The 26,261-nt window shown below is 38.5% G+C and overlaps 2 protein-coding genes and 1 long non-coding RNA gene across 4 annotated transcripts in view; 1 reads left to right on the forward strand and 2 right to left on the reverse strand.

The window, feature by feature from the left end:
* Window positions 1-12,072, reverse strand: part of LOC111840558 (metabotropic glutamate receptor 2-like) — a 33,838-nt gene extending 21,766 nt beyond the window's left edge. For both annotated transcript variants that reach the window (XM_023805517.2, XM_023805519.2), the window contains exons 1-2: window positions 11,035-12,072; window positions 2,713-3,365 (exon numbers count right to left, since the gene is read on the reverse strand). In XM_023805517.2, the coding sequence (XP_023661285.2) occupies window positions 2,713-3,222 (510 nt within the window). In that variant the 5' untranslated portion in view covers window positions 3,223-3,365; window positions 11,035-12,072. The remainder of the gene's footprint in view (window positions 1-2,712; window positions 3,366-11,034) is intronic.
* On the forward strand, window positions 11,962-18,010 carry LOC111840561 (uncharacterized). The gene is made up of 3 exons (XR_011991914.1): window positions 11,962-12,167; window positions 13,245-13,272; window positions 15,720-18,010. It is a non-coding gene; the product is annotated as an uncharacterized lncRNA (long non-coding RNA).
* tex264b (testis expressed 264, ER-phagy receptor b) overlaps window positions 14,339-26,261 on the reverse strand; it is a 70,795-nt gene continuing 58,872 nt past the window's right edge. Inside the window, exon 4 of the mRNA XM_023805520.2 lies at window positions 14,339-15,910. Within this exon, the coding sequence (XP_023661288.1) occupies window positions 15,609-15,910 (302 nt within the window). The 3' untranslated portion in view covers window positions 14,339-15,608. The remainder of the gene's footprint in view (window positions 15,911-26,261) is intronic.

Below are 26,261 nucleotides of genomic sequence, written 5' to 3' on the forward strand. Positions count from 1 at the left end.
TGACATATTAAATATTAAAGTTCATAAGTCTGTGATCTGAAAAAGACTTAACAAGTATGTCTTTCATATAATAGTAACTAGGAGCAAGCAAATTATCTCAAAAAGAACATGGAAGCATGGCTTCAATTTGAACAAGTCACAAGATTTCTGGAACAATACCCTTTGAACAGATAAGACAAAAGTGTAGGTGTTTTGTCATAATTCACAAACACTATGCTTGGTGAAATCTAAATATGGCATATCAGTAAAAATACCTCGTAGCTCAAAATCTCAAGCACTGAAGTAGAAGGTGTAATGATTTGATGTGTTTAGTAGCCAAAGGACCTTGCAGTCATAGAGTCAACCATGAACTCCTCTTCATACTAAAGTATTCCAGAAATAATTGGGAGGCCATCTGTCCAACAGCTAAAGCTTGATTGAAACTGAATCATTCAAAAGGATAATTATTCCAAGCACACTGGAAAAGCTACTGAATGGCTTAAAAAGAAAAGTTTTTCGAAAGGCAAAGTCAAAGTCCATACCTCAACCCAGTTAGGATACTCTGTCAGTACCCTAGACCTTAAGGGACCTTGTGCATAAACAAGTGCCCTCAAACATAATTAATGTTGTAAGGCAGAGTGAGCTAAAGTCCTTCAAAATAATGTCACATACTGACATACAGAAAATTACTACATCAAGTTACTGCTGCTAAACTTGCTTCTACTATTTCACGCATGGCTTCTGTTATTTTTTTTTAATATATAAATAAATGATAACAGTGGAATGTGTTATGTGTTCTTTGACACCTGACATTAGATTTTTTTAATTTTAGTACTAAAAGAATTTTAGTTATATCTTGATATTTAGAACCACAGAATAAAAACTACTTTCTTTTTCATATTTTTGTACATAACCCAAGCAAATGGTACATATAAATTTTCTAAAGTGAAACATACGTTTTTCTGTATTCATTAAATTGTTCCCTAAAATGAAAGATAATTCAATATACAGTGATCTCCAGCTATATAGCGGTTCAGCTATCGCGCCCCCGCTATATCGCCGATTTTTCCCCGACGCATCACAGTTCTCTCTGTATCGCGTAGGCCTACAGTACATTGCTTGTGGTGCGATTTTTGTGAGCAAACTTTTTGTGAACTTTTCATTTTGTTTTAAGCCCTACGATTTAAACTACCGGTATATAAAAAAAAAATTTATATGGTCTTTCTATAGTGCAGATTTTCACCTATCGCTTTTAAAGTGATTGGGAGGGGTATTTTAAAGCTTAAACTATATATATAAAAAAAGTTTATTTATTTGGTCTTTCTATATCGCGGATTTTCACATATCGCTCATGGGTCTGGAACGTAATTTCCGCGATAGGCTGGGGATCACTACAATAAAATTTGTATGGATTTGGCAAGTCGGCAACATTTTTTCACTTTAAAATGATTTCTAGTTACTACATTTACTGTAGTAAGCACGATGAAGAACAGATTAACTAAATAACATGATGTGTTTTCTTTAACAGTTAATGTTTATGCAATGTCACAGCCTTCTAACACGAGCCTTCTAACACTAGTAACATAAAACCCATTTTGAATGATGAGTGCCCATCAACATCTTTAGCGATAAAGTACCATCGTATATAGATTATGTGTGGGTTGTAGATTATATTCTGCTGGTAAAATGTATATAGAAAAGACAATAATAGAAAATTCAAGAAATTATGAAATTTCATGAAATGGGACTTTATCTGCATTCTTAATATTCATGCAATTTTTGTAGCTGTGAGGTTAACTACATCTTTAATTTTCTTAGCTGCACGTACTGTACATTTAAAGAAACTTGTTTTCTTATCACAAGGCTTTAAGAATTAGATGAATATACCACTGAATTTTAACTCGACTCTTGTCTGCCTTATTTGATAATTAAGTATATACATTTTGTTACAGTGTCAACTGGTTTAGGTTTACGACCCCTTATTGCACGGTTGCAAGTCATGACTCAATTCACGATAAAAGTTAACCGAAGGGGATGGGGTGGGGGATGGGGAGGGTACAAATGATTGTTAAGGACATATTATGTGAATAAGGTGAATAAGTAATAATTAGAAATTATTATTTAACTGTACTATATAATACATATAAGGGGGTGTGGTCTTTGAACAATGAAAAATTCCTTGGGACATTCTTGATAACAGATCCTTCTTCATAGCAAATTAATAAAGTTGAACCAGCTGTAACGCCAGAAATTCCTGAAATCTCAATGAAGGTTCTCGATGTAAGATATGGACCATTCATATGTGCACAGAATACCTTGCCTGGATCAAGGATAAGCACGGATTGCTGCATGGATGACTCTGAATGTACAATAGTCATCTGAAAGATGAAAAGTGATGTGTTTTTGGATGGCAGCTTAGGTTGATTGTATTTTGGAGCAAATATTTGCAACCACTTGTCTCTCTTACTACAGTCAAGGGTTGGCAGCCTCCCTCAAAAATGCATATGGTCAAATTTTGCTGAAGCTTTTTTTTTACCATTATAGTACAATACTTTATCATGGTAACTGTATAATTGTTATAATTGGGCAAGACTCTTAAAAGCAAAAGTAATTACTTTCTGCTTGCTATTTTCCATGTGTCCAAGATTAATTATGTAACGATAACCAAATGGAAGCACAAAAAAAGTAGATGAAATAACGACGTGCACACAATACTATGCATCGTGACAGTACCTGGATAGAGACATCGCTGTAGGAACCACCGATCACACCGGAAATAGCCACGGGGAAGTCATCATGGATGGCATACGATCCGTCAGGACAGATGTATTCAGTGTCATCCACCTTGGTGAGAGAGGCACGGACAAAGTCCAGGGACTGCTCCAGCGCGTACGTGTCCTTGGAGCAGGTGTCCAGGATGTGGGCACCCAGCTTGATTCCAGGCAGGAGACGCTCGTCTTGGTTGATCTCATCAAGTGCGAGCAGCATGGCCTCCAGCCTCTGGATTCCACGCTGCTCATTGATCTTGCCGCAGTCATTTGTGCCCTCACCTTTCTCGTGCACCGGAAAGAGGCCTCCAATCACCAGGTCCCCGTCAATGGTGATCTCACGCTTAGCACCCGCGGTGTAGCTGGATGTGGGCAGGGCTTCAGGTCCTAGGATGACCACAGTAAGCAGGAAGTATAGTGACCACAGAAGGGTCACACCTACTCTGTACTGATATCTCAAAGCCGTGATGTCCATGATGGACTGAGAGTGTTCTTTTAAGTATGGGGGGGAGGGGGGCTGGACGCGATGCTTTGTGGTATACAGTTGCAATTAATGCCTAAAGTTTCCTCTTTATCATTAATTCCTCTTCAGAATTACATTGTTCAGTTCACGTTTAACTGGGAATAAAACAGAAAAAAAAAATTTGAATCAAAACCTTGCATCATATCCATTAAGACAACGCTATAGGATCATTGTAATTTATACTGATTTATAAAACGCAATTTATACATTCTCTGTAAACATGTACATATTATATACACCACAGAATAATGTTCGCAATGGTCAATTTGCTCCCTTCATTTTCAGGGATGAATTGCAACAGACAGGATGTAAATGAAGGATGTATGAGAAGTGATTGCTGTCTGCTGGAACTATGAAAATGGTTCAGTTGCAGTCGTAGGTGGAATAGTATACGGGAAATTGATGTCCATGTATATTTCTTCCAGAAAAATACCAGTTTTGGCTACTCTGCCAGCCAAATTAAAATACTTCTTTAAAAAATGTATGTGAAATTGAAACAATAATTCATCCGTATGTTTACTTATTTCAGTTTATTGCATATACTATTTGCATTAATTTATTCTATTAAGTGGGAGGAATCTACTTGTTTGACAACAGAATGTCCATTGGCTGGTTTATTAGAAGATGTTCCGCATGACTGGCCGTCATGACCTAACATGACAAAAAAGAATCAGAACCTTGCAGTGCATGTGAAAGGGTTTTGCAAAATTAACATGGTTCAAAAAATTCTTATAAGAAAATACAGTACCTTTATTATTTGCACTATTCATTAAGTCACTCACTCCCTCACTCACTCATTCACTCACTCATTCATTCATTAATTCATCCATCCATCCATCCATCCATCTTCCAAACCCGATGGTCCTATGCAGGATTGTGGGGGGTTCAGCCTAGGGAGTATCCCAGGACGGGGTGCTAACCCAGTTATTTGCACTATTTTTTAATACACATAATGCTCATGACCCTGAGCAGGACAAGCAGTTTAAAGATGAATGGAAGAATGGATGTTTAAATCATATAGCATAATATCACGTGTTTCACACTCTATACATAGATTTTAACACTAGAGAAAAAAAAAATTGCTACATCACGATGACCCGAACTGTTTTCCTTGCTCCTGCACAACTAACAGCGATCAGCAGGAGCAGCATGACTTGGCAGTCTGAGGTGTCTAAATGTTGGTAAAAATGAAATTATCTTATGCTGGCATTTTTGGACCAGATGGTCTCAGCATGACGCCTAAGGGTTGGATGGGGGAGAAGAGTCCTTTTAGTAGATGGTGCGAAAGCCGGAAACTAAGTGAGCCAAGGTGACACCCATACACAAAAATAACATTAATTTATCTATAAGTCTTATTAGACACTATGTATGTATATAGGCCATTTACGCCGTCTGTCAACAGAAGATATACGTTCTCTGTGTTACTGTGTAGCAATTACTGCTCAAACTATTTCATCATACATCATCACATTCGGCTTCCAGCAACTGTCCACCACCTTTCTGGAGCCACAACAGGTTTCCTCACCCTTTCCACCCATGTGTCTCACTGGCACACACTGGAAAAAATAAACACAGCTATACTTTTCAGCCTGTTTGTCCATTTGGAGGCTCCTTAGTTAGCTCAGCATGTTTCCTTATGTCTAAAATGAAATCAACTAGTTACATAACGGAATATAACGTGCATGGGTGTGCTGACATGTACAAACCATTAATTTGTAATTGTATTTAATTGTGTGTCTGATTGTACACTTGCTGTGATTTCCCATTTTTGGTTAAATGGTGTTTTGTTAACATTAGAATTTAATGGTAGTTAACTGCGATAGAAATGTTAAATCTTTGACTGAACCGCAAGCATGCATGTTGAAATTCTGCATGGACTCTGAAATCATAGATGGGCTGAGGAGGTAAAAATGGTGCCCTGATGTTTAGCACAATGACACTGTCTGCTTTACATAAGAATTAATACATGTTTTTTGGAAATACTTTACTTAAAGCTGTCATCTAAAATGCATATTTGATACCTTCATGATGTATGATAATGGTCGGTGTAAGAATTAAGGATGCTTTGTACTGCTTTATGAAGGTATCTATAGTGCGTTATAGATGAGAGTTTTATAAAGCATTCATAATGCATAATAAACATGGCTATAATGTGTTATGCCTTTTAAAAGATATTTATACCCATGTTTATAATGCTTTATGAACGCATTATAATTTGCTATGAATGTGTTCATAGATTCTTATAGAAATGGCATTCATAGAAAGTGTTACCTGTGTTTTTCTTCTCTCGAAAGGACACAAGTCCTACCATATATTCTTTTTTTAAAACCTTTTAGTATGGTCAGTTGACTGTGGAAGATGTTACATCACATCATCCAATGAACTAGTATTCAGAATTACACTCCTAGAAAGAAAACCGTTCACTCCAAAAAAACTGTTCATGTTTTATACATGTACATTCAATCACATGCAACCCACACTGAGCCAGAAGATTCTGGAAAAAAAATGGAACTGTTATAACAATGGCACACTTACTGCATGTATTCAGAGGCAATGGTGTTAGATTCTGGCAGACAAGGGAAGATACACTTCTTAAACAGAAAGCTTAAGCAGAGAATACATACCAGGCAATCAGTATATTTTCATAGCTGTGCAGAGTTTGGTGCCTTCATATGCACCTATTTAGGCATTTTGAAATGAATTGTTGAATCGTTTAGATTAAATTATTTATGCATTATTCAGTGTTTACTGCTTCTATGCATAACTACTTCTGAATCAGCTAATGTAATACAGGAGAAAGAAAGTAAAAAAAATGCTATTTTGTTTAATCATACAGATACGAGAACCATTTTTAAAATCTATTTTCAAATTTTTTAATCTTAGAGGTTGGGTGGGGGGTGGGGGGGCGGATTTGGATCTGATCCCAGCACAGGGTAGAAGACTGTAATACACCCTGTTTATGGAACGGCTTTGCTTGTACTACTGTGCCTCTACAGTATGTATACATGGTAAAGACTCTTAAGGCTGTTAAGGGTGAAAGCAGGCTTTCTGAGCATTCAGCAGGAGCAGCACGACTTTCAGACACAATAAAGCTTTGAACATATATGTGATATGTAGCAACTCAGCCAAACGTACCTAAAACATGTTGGAAATTTTCACTTGAAAATTGACTTGAGTATATATATACTGTATATATAAATCTGACTTTACTTTAGGATTTTTCCCTATCTTCAGCAGTACAACATGCTCTAGTCCTACAAGGGAAAGTGAGCAATTCATGACCTGAGACTAGTTTAAACTCTCCTTTCTCAAATTTTTATAAGAAAATGAGAGATTTTGGTTTGGGTTATTTTCTGAAGTGTCAGTCCCACTAATCTGTATGGAAAACAATCACAGGCAAAAATATGGGAGCCCGGAGTTAGTTAAGTCTCATAAACCCCTGTAAGCCCCCTTCTCTAAGGCCGCCATCTGCCGTTCCCAGTCACTGACAGACCCCATGCCCAGCCCTACACCGAACAGACAGCCAGGCGATACCTGCAGTGTGTCTGCAAGCTAAAGCCCTTCACCAGCTGATGAACCCACTGACGTACAGCTGGGCTTCTCTAGTATTTTTTTTCTCTATTATCTAGTTTTGTTCCGATTCTAATGATGGATGCTGGTGGAATTGTTCAGTGCGCTAAAGGAATCTCAATCATGCATCTCAAGATGCATCTCTTATTTAAATCTCTGTGGAATTTATTTCCTTTTTTGTATAGTTTATGACCTTTCGTGTATGATCTGGCCCATCTATTGCGATCCCATGCCATACATCATCTGCTGTTACACACATAACACTCCTTTTCCAAATCTGCTAACTGATATGACACAACCAAACAAAGATGTTTTCCTATCACCTGTATATTCTGAATAGTAATGACACATTTCCCTTATCGTTGGAACAATGAACCCCCCCACACACACACATAAAGGAAAACACCTTAATGAGTTCATTAGAATCAGAAGCCAGACAGGCAGCAGTGTGATAGATGTCTTGTCAGGCCAAGGTGGGGGGGGGGGGGGGGGGGCAGTGAGCTGCATGTCTCGGTTTTGTTGCGCTTCTGTTTTGTTTGCATTATTCATGGGGCAGTCAGCTGTGACAGGAGTGAAGCTCCCCGCTGCGCTTCCTTGACTTCCTTGCACGCTAACTGAGCTCTGCACTCACTCACAGATACTCATAACACCAAGCCCTTCCCCCCCTACACTGAGAGGTAAACTGGCAAACTAACCTTGTCTTACACATACACACATAACTGTTTACCTTCAAACACATCAACAACAAACACCAAACAAAAACACAAATAAATAAATGCAAACATGCATAATTACTGTACATATTTTATCCCACGAAGAAGTGAAATTTTTCATTCTTAATCAGAATTCTTCATTTTATTAGAAATCACTAATCACTCAAACTATCCATTCATTTTTTGTAACCACTTACCCCATTCAGAGTCATGGGGGGTCCGGAGCCTAGAGGCAAGGCAGAGAACAACCCAGGATGGGGGGCCAACCCATCGCAGGACACACTCACACACGATTCACTCACACATGCACACCTATGGGCAATTTGGTAACTCCAGTTAACCTCAGCATGATTTGGGATTGTGGGAGGAAACCCCACAATGACAACACTGCTATGAACATGCAAACTACACACAAACACACGCACACACACACACACACACACCCTGGTCCCAGAGGTGTGAGGCAAGAGTGCTAACTACTGCACCACCACATCACCCCCTCACTCAAGCTACTGTCTTTTAAAGAATATAATATGCATTAATGTTCACTCAAAAAAGCACGACAAGTGATTGTGAATAAAATTGTGTGCATGTATGTGTGTGTCCTCCAATGGATAGAATCTTATCTAGGAGTGTAATCTGAATTGTGCTCTATACTTTCTGGTAAAACAACAGTCATAACTCTAATTAAATTATATCGTATTAGAAACAGGTGTGTTTTCTGTTTATTTCAAATATCACCACTGAAATCGTAGTTCAGTCATATATTATATATAATCAAGTTCATTCAGCTAAACCATTGTTTTTTAAGACAGTTCACTATCTTCTCTCATGCACAAATACAATGTACAGGGAGTTGCTATTGTCTCACATTTTACCTTCCATTCAGCATTTTCTTCTTTATTCCAACTGACTACTCAAAGATAAGGTTATATTCTCGTCCTGTCAGATGAGCTCCCATCCACGGTACTACGCAGGTGGGGAATCAGTGTGTTTGCGTTGTTTGGTGTTCATAACGTGAGTTAGGTGTTGAGTTCTGCTCGCTTCTGATATCAGAACCTGGGTGCTCACAGACAACTTTTGTCAACCTCCTCTCATCTAAACCAGCAGTTCCACAGGAAAGGTGGGGCTCGTCACCTAGATGCAGCTCAGTTTGCTGCCTCACTCCAGCTTATTGGGCCCCCTTACTGGTACAGGGCAGGTGCTTTTCGATTCTCCACACTACATGCATTTTGATTTAATATCCAGCCATATAGCATCCATCTTCTACCCATTTATCCTGGTCAGGCGTGCGGGGAGGCTGGGGGATGGATTCCTATCTCAAACAACATAGAGCATAAGGCAGGGGTTTACCGTGGTGAGAATGAGATTTGGATTTCATCGTTTATTACAATCGTTCAACATGTAACACATTCACTTTAGTCCCACTGAAACATTTCTACTAGACATTTTCAAATCGGTAATCTCTTCTCAGCCATTCCTTTGGGTAGACTAACATTTGCTGATTAAGATACATTTCATTGTGACTTCGTTTTGCATTCATACCTTTCAACAATTTCCCAGGGCATCACACAGTAGTATGTGACATGCACAAGATTTGTTTTTTGCTGATTGTCCACTGAATTTAAATGTCACAGCTCAAACTCAGAAAATCTTCAGTCCTTTCATGCATGTCTTATCTTATGTGTCTGAGTTAAGATCCATTGTCTCAATACATCAATTATTCATCAATAACAACTAGCACAAGGCACTAGACTAGACTCTTTCACAGATAACATGCATACAAACTCTCACACAGTTATGCACTTATGGCAGATTAGAGACACCAATTAGTTTGACTGCATGTCTTTGGACTGTGGGGGGAAACAGGAGAAGCTGGAGGAAACCAGCACTACACGGGGAGAACATGCAAGCTCCACACACACCGGGGAGGTGGGATTCAGATCACTTATGAATGTAGGAAATTAATGTATTTTGTAAGCACAGCATCTTACGACACAGTAATTTTATAGGGAACAACTATTAGACATTAAAAGTACACTTGTTCAGAAACTGTGACAAATTATGAATATATTCTCCCTAGATATTTTGAATTTTATGTCAATGAGAATGATACAAAAACTGGATGTTATACAACAAATAAAAAGATGGCCAAGTAAAATCAGCAGTATTTTATTAAAAACTGAAATAAGTGAAAATAACAAAGAAAAATGAATACAGTAAGTGTAATGCAATAATATATTTCACACAGTTAGATACATGGCCTTCTTTTGTACATGGGAGTTTATATATAGTTCAATGTTTTTTTAATGTGTAACATGAACGCCAAGGCATAACTGTGGTACTGATAGAAAATGTACACAAAAGTTACTTGCGCAATGACAGAAGCCATAAAAATGTATTTTTGTTGTTGCGGTTGGTCTGCTCACACCAGAGACTCAAAAATTCACTTACACTTATTGCAGATGCCACTGGACTGAAAATAATTCCAGGCTATCAGGGCAACAGTGTAAAAGCAGGTGACGATACTCTCCATGAGCACATAGTTTGATTCGTTGGCCTCAGTTAACGATATTACACTGACCTTTTCATTTAGCCTAAGTACACAGCAGTCAGCTGTATAGGAAATTGTGGTGTTGTACTACCTCTGTCCGGAGAATCATTTAAATAACACTGTAAATTCTACTGATCTGAATCTACCCGTCTCATTTTCCAATGGGCGACATAAATTGTGTAATAATGATAATTAATTCCATCGTGTTATCCTTACTTGTAATCAGCTTCCAGATTTTCATCATAGCATGAAAAAGATATTCGTCTGTCCATCGCAATGACTGGGGATGACAGACCTCCTCCGCCTGTCTGACTGTAACAATTAAACCGTCTTTTCCTGTTAAACTTCTATGAAACCCACACAGGTTTATAGTGTCACTAAATGATAAACAACTTGCAAATTGTTCAGCAAACAATTACAAACAACGGCGTTTTAGTTTTCATTACAAATGTGATGTTTTTGCATTTACACAACATCACATGCATGTCTGTTTGTTTAGATTCGTAATCTGAATGTATCCATTCATATCAGGAAATGTCATTATGTAAACAGTATTCCTATAAACAATGACGAAATGATGATCGCATTACAGGGTCTAAATTTCACGATGCAATCGATCAGTAAAATAATTTTGCTTAAAGGAAATATTCAAAAAGTATTATGCTTATTTTTTACATAACAACTAGTTGCAAATGTTATCTCCGAACAATCCACACCTTTGTCGACTTACATTTTTAATTTAATAAACGTGGGTGTGCTATATATCTTATGCCTTGTGAAAAAAATAATTTTGCTAGTGTTGTCGTCTATTTGGTGAAATATTTCACGTTCCAAATTATTTTTAACGAAAAAAACTGCAGTGGAGTAACATGTTTTATAAACACTGCTGTCAAATATAAGTATCCAAAAACATATAAACGTCCTTACCTTGGAACAGAGACCGCGCTCCTTATCGTCTTCAGATCTTAGGAGAAGGTTCATGCAATCTGCTTTTATTGTTACTGTACACAAGTTCATGTCGTGCAGAAAAGAAAAGCATGTTTTACAAGGATCCTATTCAACCCAATTGATTGTTTCGCGCTACTAAGGCAGCTGCTGGGTTTAGATCTGTCCTTGGTTCTGAAACCCAGCTTAACCTCAACAGAACAATTCTTGACAATAAACGCTGCGAAGAAGTTGGTGACAGATTAGAAAATCGCAGAATTAAAATACAAGTAACGTCAGATCATGAAACTGCTGCTAAGTTGTTAGTGCGGTTTTTGCATAAAACACTGGAAGGTCCATTTAGTGAAAGGAAAACTGTAAGCAAGGTTTTACTGCAGGCTGTCAGGTTCTGCTGTCCGCTCTTCTTCACTTGTTCCATAGATCTTAAAAACAACAACAAGCCATGCAGGTGTTTATTCTTTCATTACAAGAAGATAGTGTTTGTTATCTCGTGGTTGCTCGCAGTGCACAGGTTGATAAACACCGTTCTTGTAAGTTTCCGCACGTCCTGAACGACTGATTGATTCTGCAAAGAGGATGGCACCTTAATTATCTTGACGATCCGTTATTATTTGCTTTATGGGGAATCTCATAATTGTACTTATATTAATGCTTTTTTAGAAATCAGTCGTTCATCTCTTAGTTTCGCCTTACTTTCCTGCCATCAGTGCAAGATTTAAAAAATACTCCGTGGAGACTTATAAGAAGTGCAGCCACTACGCTACTGCCGTTTTTCAATAGGCAGACTTTCTGCCTATAATCCAGCAGGTTCTCTTTCGACTGAATACCGGATTTCGACCAGACCGGTTATTTTTGGTGGGTCCTCGGCAGGTCCTGCGGTATGATCTGTTGATGCATGTATGCCTCCAAGCCACCAGCTAGGCGACAGTAGGTCTCCAAACACATGGTTTCGGAGCGGATTTGGGCGGGAACCCACTGACATATAAAACTCCATCGCGCCTCGCGCGCTCCTTCAGTCCCTTTGTGCGGTCGGCGGCCATCGGCACCTTCCAGATATCACCAGGCTGAACATCCAGTATAATGGCATGCAGAATCTGTCCATTGCAATAAGGCTGGTAAATTATAGTTGTAATAATGCGTTTCATTTCATTAGTATTGAGGAAACGATTGTGCAGTAATAGAAATCTATTGCTGATTTTAACACTGAATGTCTCCGCCACCCTGAATAGGAAGAGGCGTTGGAAGTTGAAAACATAAGTTATAGCGATTTGTTGCTTTACCGTATAGAAGTAATTTTAAGATATAAGCCTATAAATAATATGGATATTGTGCAGCAAAAATATATAATCTAAAAAGGTATTTATAGCCATAAGCAATGTATTTAACTATGAGGTGAAGATGCAGGTGAAGAACTGACAGAAATGCTTGATATATTTTCGTAAAACATCTAACCAAATCATCAATATCATATTTTGAATGTAATTGAAATAGTGGTATGAGTCTTTATTGTAGTAGTACATGAGATTAACCACTGTGTGGTGCTAATACCTTCGCTGTCAACCAAACGAAACCAGAACATAGCCTGCTCGATAGAGTACGGTTTCTACTACACAGTGATGCCTGATGCTTTTCTCCATTGATATAATTAAAAATGAACTGACATGCATCTTAGAACCACTAAAATCTAAGGGAAAGGTTGGTCCATTTTAATTACAAATACTTTAATAAGAATCTCAACTAGAGGCAGGGTGCTGCTTAGTGGGATAGGAGGCTGGGGATGTGATTAGAAGGTTGCAGGATTGAATCCTAGGATCAGCAGAGTGATTTTTGCAGTTGGGTATGTGAGCAAGGCCTTTAATTCCCAAATGCTGCAGGGTCTACATTTTCAATTGTGTATCACTTTGGGTAAATGTAGAAAATAACCCTAACCCCGATCTAATAACTGCTGTATATAAAACATTAGCACATGGAGCAGGGAGATAAATGGATAAATACATACATATATTGCTGCCTCTAGGGCTGAGGGTTCGAAGGCCACCTATATTCTGTATTGTGGAGTCTGCATGCTCTTTTCATAGCATGTCTGGTTGGCAACCAGAGCCCAAATGCATGCATGTAAACTGGCACCTCTAAACTGACCAATTGTATATGTTTTTTTTGTATTCCATGTGATGGACTGACATCATGACCAGGGGGCACCCCTGCCCTATGCCACCTGAGGTATGTTCTATCCTCTGCCTGCAGAATAAATATCTGAAAGATTGATGAATGAGGAATGGATGAATACAAGCAATGCATTCAACATCTTGTTGTTGCTCAGTGATTTTTTTATGCAGGTTTGAATACTTCCATGTGTATCTGTAAAGACTTCTTTTAAGATGCCTGGTGTGGGACTTCAAAGATTAGGCAGACAGGATATTTTTTTTTTAAATCTGTACATAGTTCAGCTGCCTTGCTAATGTTTGAGGCCAGAAAATTCACTGGCATTATGAAGCACTGAATGGGTTTTGCAGTCATGTTAATCCACAATAAAATGTGGGATTAATAAACATAACAGTTAGATTCAAAGTGTAAAAGTAACAAGGATTTTCAGTCAGCTGGCAAGGCACTGACTGCCAGCCTCAATAGTATTATCCATTCCTGAGTAGTCATATTAAGGAACATGAGTACACCCTTAACAGGATATGCAAGTCCTTACTGCATATCTATGAATTGCAGTTGGAAACCAGTGTAACATTGAAACTCTACACACATAGCAGGGGGCATGATTTCAGTGCCCAACCATGGAAGTGTGAAACATTTATGCTACTCACTACATTACCTACATCCAGATAGGGACAGAAATATGCATGTAGCACGGCTTAGCATTTAACCACAAAACTAGGATTTCAGGGCTTTTATTTGATTATAGGCACATAAATCACTAAGCTAATGAAGAAAATCCCCTTTTATATCCCATTTCTATATATCTTCTGCTTATCACTTCCAAAGACAAATTTAAACTGCTCTCTGATCCCAGACTAATGATGCTTTGGACAAAAATTTCTAATAAATAAAAAAGTACATTCTTTTTCAGATTCTTTAAGATCATTGCACTGTATGACTGTGAAAGAAAAATATTTGTATGATGATTGATGGTTGATGTATTATGTGTGACAACCACTTAGAAATTAATTTTCTAAAAACTAATTTGAATGTTACACAATTCACTATTTAAAGCAGTATATGGCTCAGTTTGCATTCCTTTTTTTCTGATTTGACCAAAAATCAAACAACAAAAATGAAATTCTTTGCATTTGCAACCGAAATACATTTTATTACAGACCACAAGTCAAAAACCAGCTCTGAACAGTCCAAAGTCAAAACACTTAAATATATCTTAATAATGCACAGGTCACTATTAACTGCAGTATAGAAAAGGTCATGACAGAGAAACATTAATGATTAGGACTACAATATTACAATGGTAAAACACCTTAAATGGTAAAACACAAAATACAAGTAACAGAACAGAAGGGAACATAAGAAATACTACAGGATATTGCGGAAAATGGGGAGCATTTCTTTTATTTTCTTTACAAACTATGCTATGACTAATTATAAATGAAGGCTCTGTTAAATTTGATTTGTCAAGAAAAGGTGCATGCAAAACAGACTGCTGAAGTACACAAAATAAACAATTGATCAATCAATCAGTTTTTAATTAAGACAGAATTTAAGAATATAAAATTGGACCCTGTTTTTTTTAACCAGTAGTCTTCCAAAACAAACTGACGATACTGGAAAACAAAAGAATTGTGGAAAATAAATCTGGATAATGTATAGATATAGGCGACAGGCCTTTTCTCACATTACAATATGTATGGGAATATATACATATAGTATATTATTATATGTATGTGTGTATGCATATATATATACATACATATACACACACACACACACACACACACACACACGTATACAGAAACGAAATGACACCATGCTGTTAACATGTATTTTAAAACATTAACATTTAATGTATAATCAGCATTAAACAAAAATAAATTAGAAAATCATTTAGATTAACACTTTCAAATACTTGTTAATTTTAACTGCGACCTTGAAACAACTAATTGCATCTTCAGCAAATTTTGACTGACAAAAAAAAAATAGTTAACATTACAGGCTGAAACTACTTCAAACCATTGACATTTAAAACATTCTCTTCATTTACTGAATTCCTTTTGTTCATTTAACCCTTACAAACTCCAGCATCCATTTGAGAGAGGAAGTTTCCTGTCTTACACAAAAGAGGGACAACTATAGGTGATAAAGGGAAGTGAGAAATTCTGCTCCTCCAGACCTGAAGGGTATCATTAGTGGGCTATAACTGATCAGTGTTGGCACACAGAGGTAGCCATTGTGCATTTCATGTCATTGTAAGACCATAGGCTGGGATTCATTAACAGCTTTGCATGAAATAAAGAATTCAAACCATATATGCAAAGATTTCCAAAAGACATTACAGACACTCTCCACTGACAGCTTCTTATCTTCCTCCTCCTCACTTCGTCTTATTCTTCCTCTTCTGCTACTGCTCCCCGTTCCTCAAATGGGTTTGTGGGGACCTTACCACTGGGGATTTTGACCTCAGGGTCTATGGAAAGGTCTTTCCCCTCTTGTAGGTCTAAGTTCAGCTCCTCGAACGATGAGCTGCTGTCCACAGACTCGCCAGAGCTCTGGTCACCATAATGGTCTTCATCCCCCGGCTCCCCTGGAGGCACAGACGGTACAGTGGACGGCGCCAGCGAGGTCTCCCTGCTGTCTGACATGACCATGTGACTCACAGAGCTGACCTCGCTGTTGGAGTCCACACCTGAAAAAATGGTTAAAAAAAAAATTAAAAACCAAGGTAAGAAGCTGCAAATGTGTCAGGTCACATGCCTCAAGTAGTCCTAAATCTCTCGTTCTCACCAATACTACCAGTTACGGTGATATTTTCTTCTTGCAAAAAGACATATCTAATACTATGGTCTGCTTCTTCACTGTTTATAAGCAGACCCTTAAGGCTCAAGTATAATTAATTTCTAAGTATGCTTACTAATGTGTTGTATTAGTTACATGTTTGTGCAAGCTCTTTAGTAAATACTTTGTGAGATATGAGAAAGATATCTCTAAATCTGGCTATAAGAGAATCTTTATATTTATATTTGCTAATAAATTATGAAATGATTAGTAACAATTTATTAACAGCTAATTAGCAGACCTTAAACTAAAGTGTTACTCAGATTACAAAATATTCTAAATTCACTGCCTCCTGTGTGTTCCTACAATTTTTACGTCCTCTGTCCAGCTGTGTGTGTATTAAAGACTTCCTGACTGCGGAGTACCACAATCTGGTTTACTCATTCTCTATCGCCCTAGAGAGCTGTGATTATTAGTCCTATTCTAAAATATGTGAGGCCTGAAAGATGAATGTTCTCTGACAAAAGGCCCAGTTAGAAGCTTCTATTTTTCTTTCCAACATAATAGATGGTTTCTTTAGTCTCTCTTCTTATATTACTTCTATTATGTTCTGTATTATGTCTTACTGTTGTCTTCATTTGTTAAGTGCTCTGTGGTAATTTGTAGATAAACTCCACAGGAACAAAGAGAGAGAAAGCTGAGGAGTGTGAGGTCCCAGCAGAGAGCTTTCTTTGCTACCATAGCCGAATGCCAGATGGGAGAGAGGAGGAGATGGCTATTGGGCCTGAAACAGTGGTGACCTAAGGCCCATGAAGAGGCTGTCCTATTCCCCACCATGTGCTCACAAACATGTTAAAAGATTCTATTCTTAGCCACCCATGCCATCCTGACATTAAACAAACACACACAGCACAGAAACTCTTCAGCTCAATCTGGTAAACTGCAAATATTACATATTTTATTAGAGGTATTATGCAAAGTTATATCTCGACCATAAATCTTTAATGAACTTGCATTAACATACCAGGAAAATGACAACTGCTAAAACTGTCTATAAACATACTCATGCTATGCACTTCAATGCATTAATGCTCATACACACAGCAGATATTATCAGACAATAAACAGGTACCTTGGCTTTGTTTACTGATCCTAGTGCCAGATCTTTGTATATTTGTGTAGTCACAGGATCAGACTAAGGTATTTTAATAAAAAGTCAGGAGAAATAAAATATTTACATTGGATTGGGGCAAGATTTATCCTTGCAGCTACAGCTTGTCAAAAACTATTTCGAAAAGCTTGACGTATAGTAATAGCGTATACCTTGAGTATGTCATTTCACCAAAAGTCTAATTCCTCTATCCATCTCAGTTTTTTCATGGAGGGTCTCTTGTCATTGGATTTCAAAAACCATGGTCTGAAACTGCCTCAAATTGCAAATGCAACATTCCAGCACAATCTGGTTAGAGCCTATAGAAAAACACTCCCATGAACCAATTACTCTTACACAGTATGCAACAACAACAACAAGAAAACCAGAAGGACAGCAATTTGAAGCCTTGCATGAGCTACTATGCCCTCACAACTAACTGTGGTCTAGATGTAATTGTTCCAATATTTTTTTCAGATCCACATAAATTGGAAGAGTTCCAGGGTGCCTCGACAAGCCCTGGCTGTTTGAATTTGTTTCATTAGCCATACGAGATTGCATATAGCGGGATTATTAGGGGACCTTTATTTAGAACAAGACACATTTAATCAATACACCTCCAGCACAGTCACTGTGCTACTGTATTCTGTTTAACTCGCTTTCTCCTTTAGATCCTGTTTCATAAATGTTTTACCCTGCCATGCCCTAGGAATTGTACATCAGGAAATTTCCATAACACCTACTATTATTGAAGGAATGTGTTTTGTATTTTTTATTTATGTTGGGTTAATAATGTTTGTGGGGTGTGTGGAGCTTCAAATATGACATCTAAAGATGTATTAAAGATGTATACAAAAATAATTTTTGAGTTTCCCCATTAATATACACAGCCTGGCCAAAAAAAAAGTCACACACTTTAATATTTCATTGGACCGCCTTTAGCTTTGATTATGGTGCACATTCGTTAATGCATTGTTTCCCCATGCTTATGCAGCATCTCAATATTTTTTTTCCATCCAGATTTGCATTAATATCTTGTTGAGACCTTGTATTGATAATAGATGAGTTGAACCACTCTGTACAGTCTTCTTCAGCACATCTCAAAGACGTTCAATGGGGTTAAGGTCAAGACTCTGTGTTGGCCAATTCATGTGTGAATATGATTCCTCATGCTCCCTGAACCACTATTTGACGATTAAAGCCCGGTGGATCTTCACATTATTGTACTGGAATATGCCCATGCTTTTAGGAAAGACAAAATCCATTGAATCAGTAGATTCAGGTACTCAGCTGACTTCACTTTATTGCTGCATAACATCGCTGAGCTTTAATAATGATCCAATCATTGGCTCTTAAGTACTTGCTGATTTAAATTCAAATGGTGACTTTATTTTGTCCAGGTAATGTAATACAACATTACAAAGCAAAGAGAGGAAATATGTTCTTCTGCAAGACTAGATGAGTTTTTGAACCTATTTAAAATGTTATTAGTTTACTCCCCTAATAAAAAGAGCTTTCTCAGACCAAGCACTCCTACATACAGAACCTATTATTATTGTGGGCTGTGGTGGCTTGATGGTTAAGGAAGCGCACTTGTAATTGAAAGATTGCAGGTTCGAATCCCCGACCAGCAAAGCACCACTGAGGTACCCTGAGCAGGATACCGTCCCCAAGCACTGCTCCCCAGGCACTGAATTAGCTGCCCCCTGCTATGTCACAAAAGTCACATATGGGTTAAATGCAGAGGACACATTTCATTGTTGCGCGCTGTGGTGTGTTGACAATGACCACTGATCACCAAATTCTAAATAAAATAAATTTCTATTACATTCTGTAATAGGCATGAGAAATTAATAGGCAATCACTCTGTTCACTATTTCAAACATGAATCAAAAACTGAGACTGATCAAATCTCAATTTGTTTTTAAAAATGGTGACAGGCAATTCAACAAACTGCAAAAAAAATGAGTCACAAAACTATTTAACCAACACAATTAGAGCAGATGCAAACAATAATGACTTATTATGTCAACAACTATACAATTTAACAATTTTCAATGACACATTAAACTGAAAACAAAGCAACAAACTGAAAGGTTTGTTAACTACAAATGAACTACGGGCCCCATGCAACCATCTTTCAACCACTGGGTCAGTGTCACAGGGACACCTGAAGCTTAATCCATGCAGCATAGTGCACAAGGCTGGGGCAGACTCTGCTAGCGTGCCAGTGCACCACAGAGCATATAAACACACACAGACAGATTAGGTATTTATGTCTTTGTGGGGACTCCCCATTCATTTCTATGGGCATAACCATAATCGTAACCATAACGACCTAGACCCCTACCTAGGCCTAACCTTAACCATAAGTAACAAACAAAATACAAGACTTCTGGCATTTTTAGGTTTTTCATTGCATTCATAGATTTCTTTTTAATTCAGAAAATGTCCCCAACAAGGTCAAAATAACAGGTTTTTATCAGATTGTGGGAGACATTTGGTCCCCACAATGTAATATATACATGCCCCCCACACATACACATATCAGGCAGTTTAGAGTTGCCAGTTAGCCTAATTGTGTGTCTTTGGGCTGCAGGAGAACACATGGCACAGGGGAAACATGCAGACTCCAGAGACAGAGTGGAGGAGGGATTTGAACCCCGAACCTTTCAGGTGGAAAGCAGCAGCAGAGCGACCCACTGAGTGACTTTACTGTCCTCTATGTTTATATTTAATTCAGTCTTTGCTAGGGATGTAACGAAAAACGTAATATCACTAGGGCTGGACAATAATTCGATATCAATATATATCGCGATATATTTTTTTCCGATAACGGTGATACGATTTTTAAACACATTTCCGATATTTCGATATACATTTGAATATTATATATATTCACCGGCTTTTAAAAATGTATCACAAGTGCTAAACAGCGCGTATTCAAATCGCATTCGCATGGTAATTTGCTGAACAACGCAGCTGTGAAACGTGATCCAGGTAAAACTTTTTTAGACAGCATAAATAATATTGAAGCATTTGTTTTCAAGCAGACTGTTAAAAGCAAAAGCAACAAAGCATTTTAGACTTTGTAAAGAAACCATAGTAACCACGTGTATGATACTTTTCAGAGCTGCGTCAGAGGGAAATGACTCGTGAATTTAATTTTGACACTGGTTAGCTTTTTGTGAAAACGAACTACAGTACACCCCGCAGGTTTTTTGTGATTTTGTGAGCGATCTTTGTGTTTTCAATGTTGGAGAATATAATTAAAGGTTTGTATCAAGAAACGACGGTGATTTTTATTGTATACTGGTAAATCTCTGCTGTTAGTTGGTGGTATGCCTTTTGTTAGCCAACATGTATGTCGGCTCTACGCTGGGGCAACGCCCCCTTAAGCAAACGTCCTGCCCCCTTAAATCAAACTTTTAGAAGTTGAGGAAGAAAATAATAATTACCCACAAACTGAATATGGACAAGATTTACTACAGTAGCTGAAAAATCCACTGAAAAAGGCACAAACGAGATGATAAGTTTCACTACTTGTTCGCTCTTTCCCTCCGCGTTCTGTTTGTGCGCGGGCTCACGCAGCACTCGGCAGATCCCCCACTCACCCTCCCCCCAGCTAAACATCCAATCACTGTTAGTATGCAAATGAGCCAGTTTCTCAGTAGGCAGGGCAAAGCGAAATGAGCTGCGTGATTGCGGAAGGTTTGGAGGAAACAGCAATCTCTCTCGTCAAAATCATAGCGACTAGTGAGATAATGGTTCGAATTATTTTTGTCTATTTGGGGGGGTCTTGATCGGGGGGTACTGTACCCCCCAGTACCCCCCGATCAAGACCACCCCCAAATAGACAAAAATAGCAGTTTGGGGGGGGGGGGGTATTAACATTTTTCTTGTTGTTTTTTTTTTTTTTAAGAAAGAACCTCACCTTGTAGGAAAATTTTATGTAAAACGATTTTAGACACCTCTAGTGTGGATCGTACCATTTGAACCACCTTGGCGCTAGAAGCAGCTTAGCCAGTCGGTTACGTCATTCATTCTCATTGAGCGACTTGTTCGTTGTGATTTCAAGATTCTTTATTCGTCACATACATAGTTATAACAAGTACAACATGTAGTGAAATGAACCCTGACCGATCCTATTTTTCAGTTTTATATTTCAAGACTCGGTGAATTGATTTTTTCTTTTTCATAACTTAGCCTACCCTTTTTAGTTTTGGTAATATTGGCAATAGTGAAAAGTGTTTTGTTGGGTTCAAATATGTTTGATATAGGCCATCCAATTAAGGTAAATGTCTTGTTTTTAATCTGATGAGGAATATTTTATTTTATTTTTTGTTTTACTTTTCAGTTTTCCCCCTGAGGGATTGCCACCTTACTGTGGTCAGGGGCTTTGCGTGCCTCAGTGACCCTAAGTGCTACATCAGCAGAAGCTTAGCCTTCAGGTGGGACACCCAAGTTGGACAGGTCTTAGGGCAGAGGCCTGACAAAGTGCAATCCAATTACATGACAAAAACAGTTATCCAGAGCACCACCCCACCCCTTTCCCGCCTTTGTCGCCACCATGTGCCCCCTTCACATTTCTGTCTGCCCCCTCATATATGCATGTCTAGAACCGGCCCCGATGTATGTACATATTTATAGCATGCCGATCGCGCCAAACAAATCGCGGCAATGCCAAAAACCCGTGCATGTACATTCTCAGTTATTAACGCACATAAATACATTTCAAGCACATGCTAATATATTGCTGCCATATTGGTTTTCGGTTATCTCGATCATCGGTTATCTCGACGCTTTTTGGCAACCCCCTAGGCCGGCGACATAACCGGGTTCGACTGTATATGAATAATCAGCCTGTTCTAGTTTAAATGGAAATATATTATTGTTAATAAGCTGAGTCTGAGAGTTTTATTTATTTGATAGTTTATTTCACATTTCTTGTTTGTAAAGGCTAAATACAAATAAAAAGTGAACCTTTTTTTTTTGTACTGTTTTTATTTTTAAAAAAAATTATATAATTTTAATAGGAGGAGCCTGGAGGTATTATAGACTTTGCAAATTCAGTTTGCAGACAACCATTGTGCGTGTCCTCGGCAGTTTTTTCCTGAGGCTTTTTAATATTGTCCATATCGATATCGGAATTATATCGTATCGACCAAAATTAGGAAATATATCGTGATATAAATTTTTGCCATATCGTCCAGGCCTAAATATCACGATAAAAAAATACCTCGAAACCATTGTTGGCCTGTTACATCAACCACAACATCACGTGCTTATTTCGCTCGTATAAGCTCCGTCTCAAAAAATACATACTACATTACGAATGGTTTGTGCTCTATTGGCCGTGCACTGTTTTCACTCATTATTTAGCGCAGAGGTGCCCAAATTTTTTCAGTTTGCGAGCTACTTATAAATGACCAAGTCAAAATGATCTACCTACTATAAAAATGCAAAACATATATTTATAAATATATTGAGCATTCTTTATTATGATTATTATTAATTTAACTTTGTGATAAAGTATTTTTGAATTGAATTTAAATTTAATCTACATTGTACTGCATGACTGGTGTCCAGACAACTGGGATTTTAGTTCCTTCACCTTTCTCTTTCTCAGCTCGCTTTTCGGAGGGAAGTTAATGTCGTAGTTTTTATGAACAGTCCAAAAATGCCGTTCCACATTTCCCTACTTCAGAATAGCAATGGTAGACTGACAGATGAGGCAAACGCACTTCGAATATGACGTGAAAAAAGTCCTCCTCCCATTCCGTATGGAAGTGGTAGGTTTTTGGCTTCTTACTTGGTAAGAAGCTCCCCCATTCATTTTTATACCTTTCTTAAGTTCAGTAGAAACAAATAGGAGGCTAACTAGCCGACTTGGTAGTTTGCTAGACTTTTGCAGCAGTTGGCGCGGTTGAAAGCGCCTGCGTGTTGTGGTGACCCTTGTGTCAAAAAAAGATCAGATGTCAGACTGGCTGCCCTGCATGTCAATCAAGTGACAAATGTCATAGTGCAGATGGATGATAGGCTATTATCCATCCTCTATTTTTTATGCCAAGCGATCTACCCACACTACCTTTGCGATGGACCGGTAGATTGTGATCGACGTATTGGGCACCCCTGATTTAGCGTGTTAGTATGTATGGGCGTGGCCTATATTTCACGTGGTGAAAACAGAGCCGGTGGAAAAATGGCAGAATACACTGCTTCGATATTGCAGATTGTGGACGCTCCATCATCTTTTAAAATTGATGTGTGGCAGCATTTTGGTTTCCCCGTTTTAAGAAATAACAAGAGTGAAAAGGAAACTGACAAACACAACACAATTTGCAAATATTGCCGAACGACGGTCTGCTACGTTACGGGAAACACATCTAATTTGAGAAGCCATTTGGCATATCACCACCCAGAAAAGCGCCGATCACAACCTTCTGCGAGAAAAAGGCTGCAACCAAACCAAATAACCAAATCTACTCTCAGCTCCTTTCCTTTTTGCAAAACAATAGCCTCCTTGAACCACTTCCGCCAATTCCACAGCACAGAAACCGCTTTAGTTAAAGTTCTAAATGATCTATTAGTTGTAACTGATACTGGTGCCATAAGCCTCCTTCTTTTGCTCGATTTAAGCGCAGCCTTTGATACAGTCTCACACGCCATTCTTATCCAGAGACTCCACAATCTAGGAATTTGTGGGGCAGCACTTAACTGGTTTATTTCCCATCTCACAGACAGAAAACATTTCATTACCCTATCCGGTCAAACTTCAGACACATCACCTGTCACATGTGGCGTTCCCCAGGGCTCTGTCCTAGGGCCACTGCTGTTCATCAGACTTCACCCTCTAGGCCAGATCATTCGCTGCTTTAACCTAAATTTTCACCTTTACGTCGACGACACCCAGATCTATGTTAGTTCCAGCTCCATAAACACCCTCCCACTTGCACATATAGAAACCTGTCTCTGTAAAATCAAATTATGGATGAGCCATAATTTTCTAAAACTCAATCGTGATAAGACTGAACTAATTGTCTTTGGGACAAAATCCACACTTAGCAAAATCAGCCCAATAACCCTCAAATTGGACCACACTACCATCTCTCCATCTCCTCTGGTCCAAAACCTTGGTGTCACCTTTGACCAAACCCTCTCATTTGACGCACACCTTCATGCCATGGTAAAAACAGCTTACTTTCACCTCCGTAACATTGCCCGTATCAGGCCATACCTTTCAAACTCTGCTGCCGAGTCCCTCATTCATGCCTTTATCTCTAGCCGTCCTGACTACTGCAACTCACTACTCGCTGGTATCTCCGCCAAATCTCTCCATAAACTTCAGATAATTCAGAACTCTGCTGCCCCCCTCCTTACTAACACTTGTTCCTACCAACACATTACACCCATTCTGCAGAGCCTGCACTGGCTCCCTATAAAAGAGTGCATCCACTTTAAAATGCTGCTTCTGACATTCAAAGCTCTTAATAACCAAGGCCCATCATACCTTACTGATTTGCTTCTACCCTACCAGCCTCCCCGCAGTCTTAGATCTTCCTCTACTGGCTCTCTCCTCATCCCCCCTTCCAAATTACATAGCTATGGTAAGCGTGCATTCTCCCGTTTAGCTCCCCGCCTTTGGAACTCACTCCCTACTGCCATTCGTTTATCGAACTCTGATTCAAATTTTATAACCAAGCTAAAAACCTTTCTTTTTGCTAAGGTATTTGACCTTCCCAGTGCATAATGTGTTATGTGTTTTTGTGTACTTCCTCTGTAAGCATCTGAGTTCATGTAAAAGCGCTATACTGTATAAATCAAATGTATTACTATTATTATTATTATTATTATTAAATGACACAAAAAAAAACAACTTTTTTTGCCCAACTTGCCCATAATAATCCGAGAGCCAAGGAAATTGCTAGACGCATCGGTGAGTACATAGCAAAAGATTCAAGGCCGTTTTCTGTGGTTGAAAATGATGGATTTCGGAATTTAATAAATGTGCGGGAGCCAAAGTATACTATACCATCGCGGCCACATTTTAGTCGCACAGTGATACCAGCTTTGCACCAACAGACAGTTAAGTTAAGGTGAAAGACATGCTTAAAGAAGCAGAGTGTGTCTCGATAACCACAGATGGGTGGACTTCACAAGCTACTCAAAGCTATAATACAGTCACGGCTCATGTAATGACTAGCGAATAGCAAATGAAAAGTTTTGTTCTACAAATACGGCCCATTTCCTCATCACATACTGGACTAAACATAGCAGAGATGTTGAAATCAGCTGTTTTGGAGTGGGAACTCGATGTGACGAATAGACGTAATCATCACAGCACTGCAGTCGTTACGGATAATTTTAATCATAAAAGTGAAAAAATCCAGCCAGATCCCCCGATACTCGCTGGCAGCGCTATTGACGATCTTGTCCAGATAACCGCGCTGCCAAATTAGTTTTTCAGGCTTACGCTAGGGCCATGTATTCAATTCATTTTCAAGTTCGTGGATGGCGCTCTACTCACTATTCTCAGTCGGGGTACTTCGTTGCATGATCGTTCGTAGCTCTTCGGCACTAAACCACGCTGGCGTCATCTGCTTTCAAAATGGCATGCATACAATGCATACCAAATTCAGGAGGGAGTACCCAAATATCATGAAAGTTATAGAAATACTTAGAGTCTTCCCATTCTCCAATGCAGTTGTTGAAAAATGTTTTTCAAGACTGATCGGAGATCTAGGCTTGGGGAGGATACTTTGGATGCCTTAGTTAGAATTAAGAAGACAGGACCAAGGTTTGAAAATTTTGAACCATGTAAAGCAGCAGAGGTTTTTTTTAGCAAGAAAAACCGAAGACCCAAAGCAAAACAAAGGGCACCAGCAGCAGTATCAACTTCAGCAGATGCTTTAGCTGCTGCTGCTGATGATGTAACTGAGTTGTTCCAGCATAAGAAACAAAAGGTCTAAAAAAACTGCACACTCAGACAGTTGTTGCTATCCCTATCAAGGAGCTGCCAATCTCTTTTTTTAATTAAAATGTTTCACTTTTTTTTTTTTATTTACTAGTTCAAAAATCATGTTAGTTCTGTCTTCTTGTGTTGACTGCTGTA

This window comes from Paramormyrops kingsleyae, chromosome 6 (genome assembly GCF_048594095.1).
Source record: "Paramormyrops kingsleyae isolate MSU_618 chromosome 6, PKINGS_0.4, whole genome shotgun sequence".
NCBI classification, from domain to species: domain Eukaryota; kingdom Metazoa; phylum Chordata; class Actinopteri; order Osteoglossiformes; family Mormyridae; genus Paramormyrops; species Paramormyrops kingsleyae.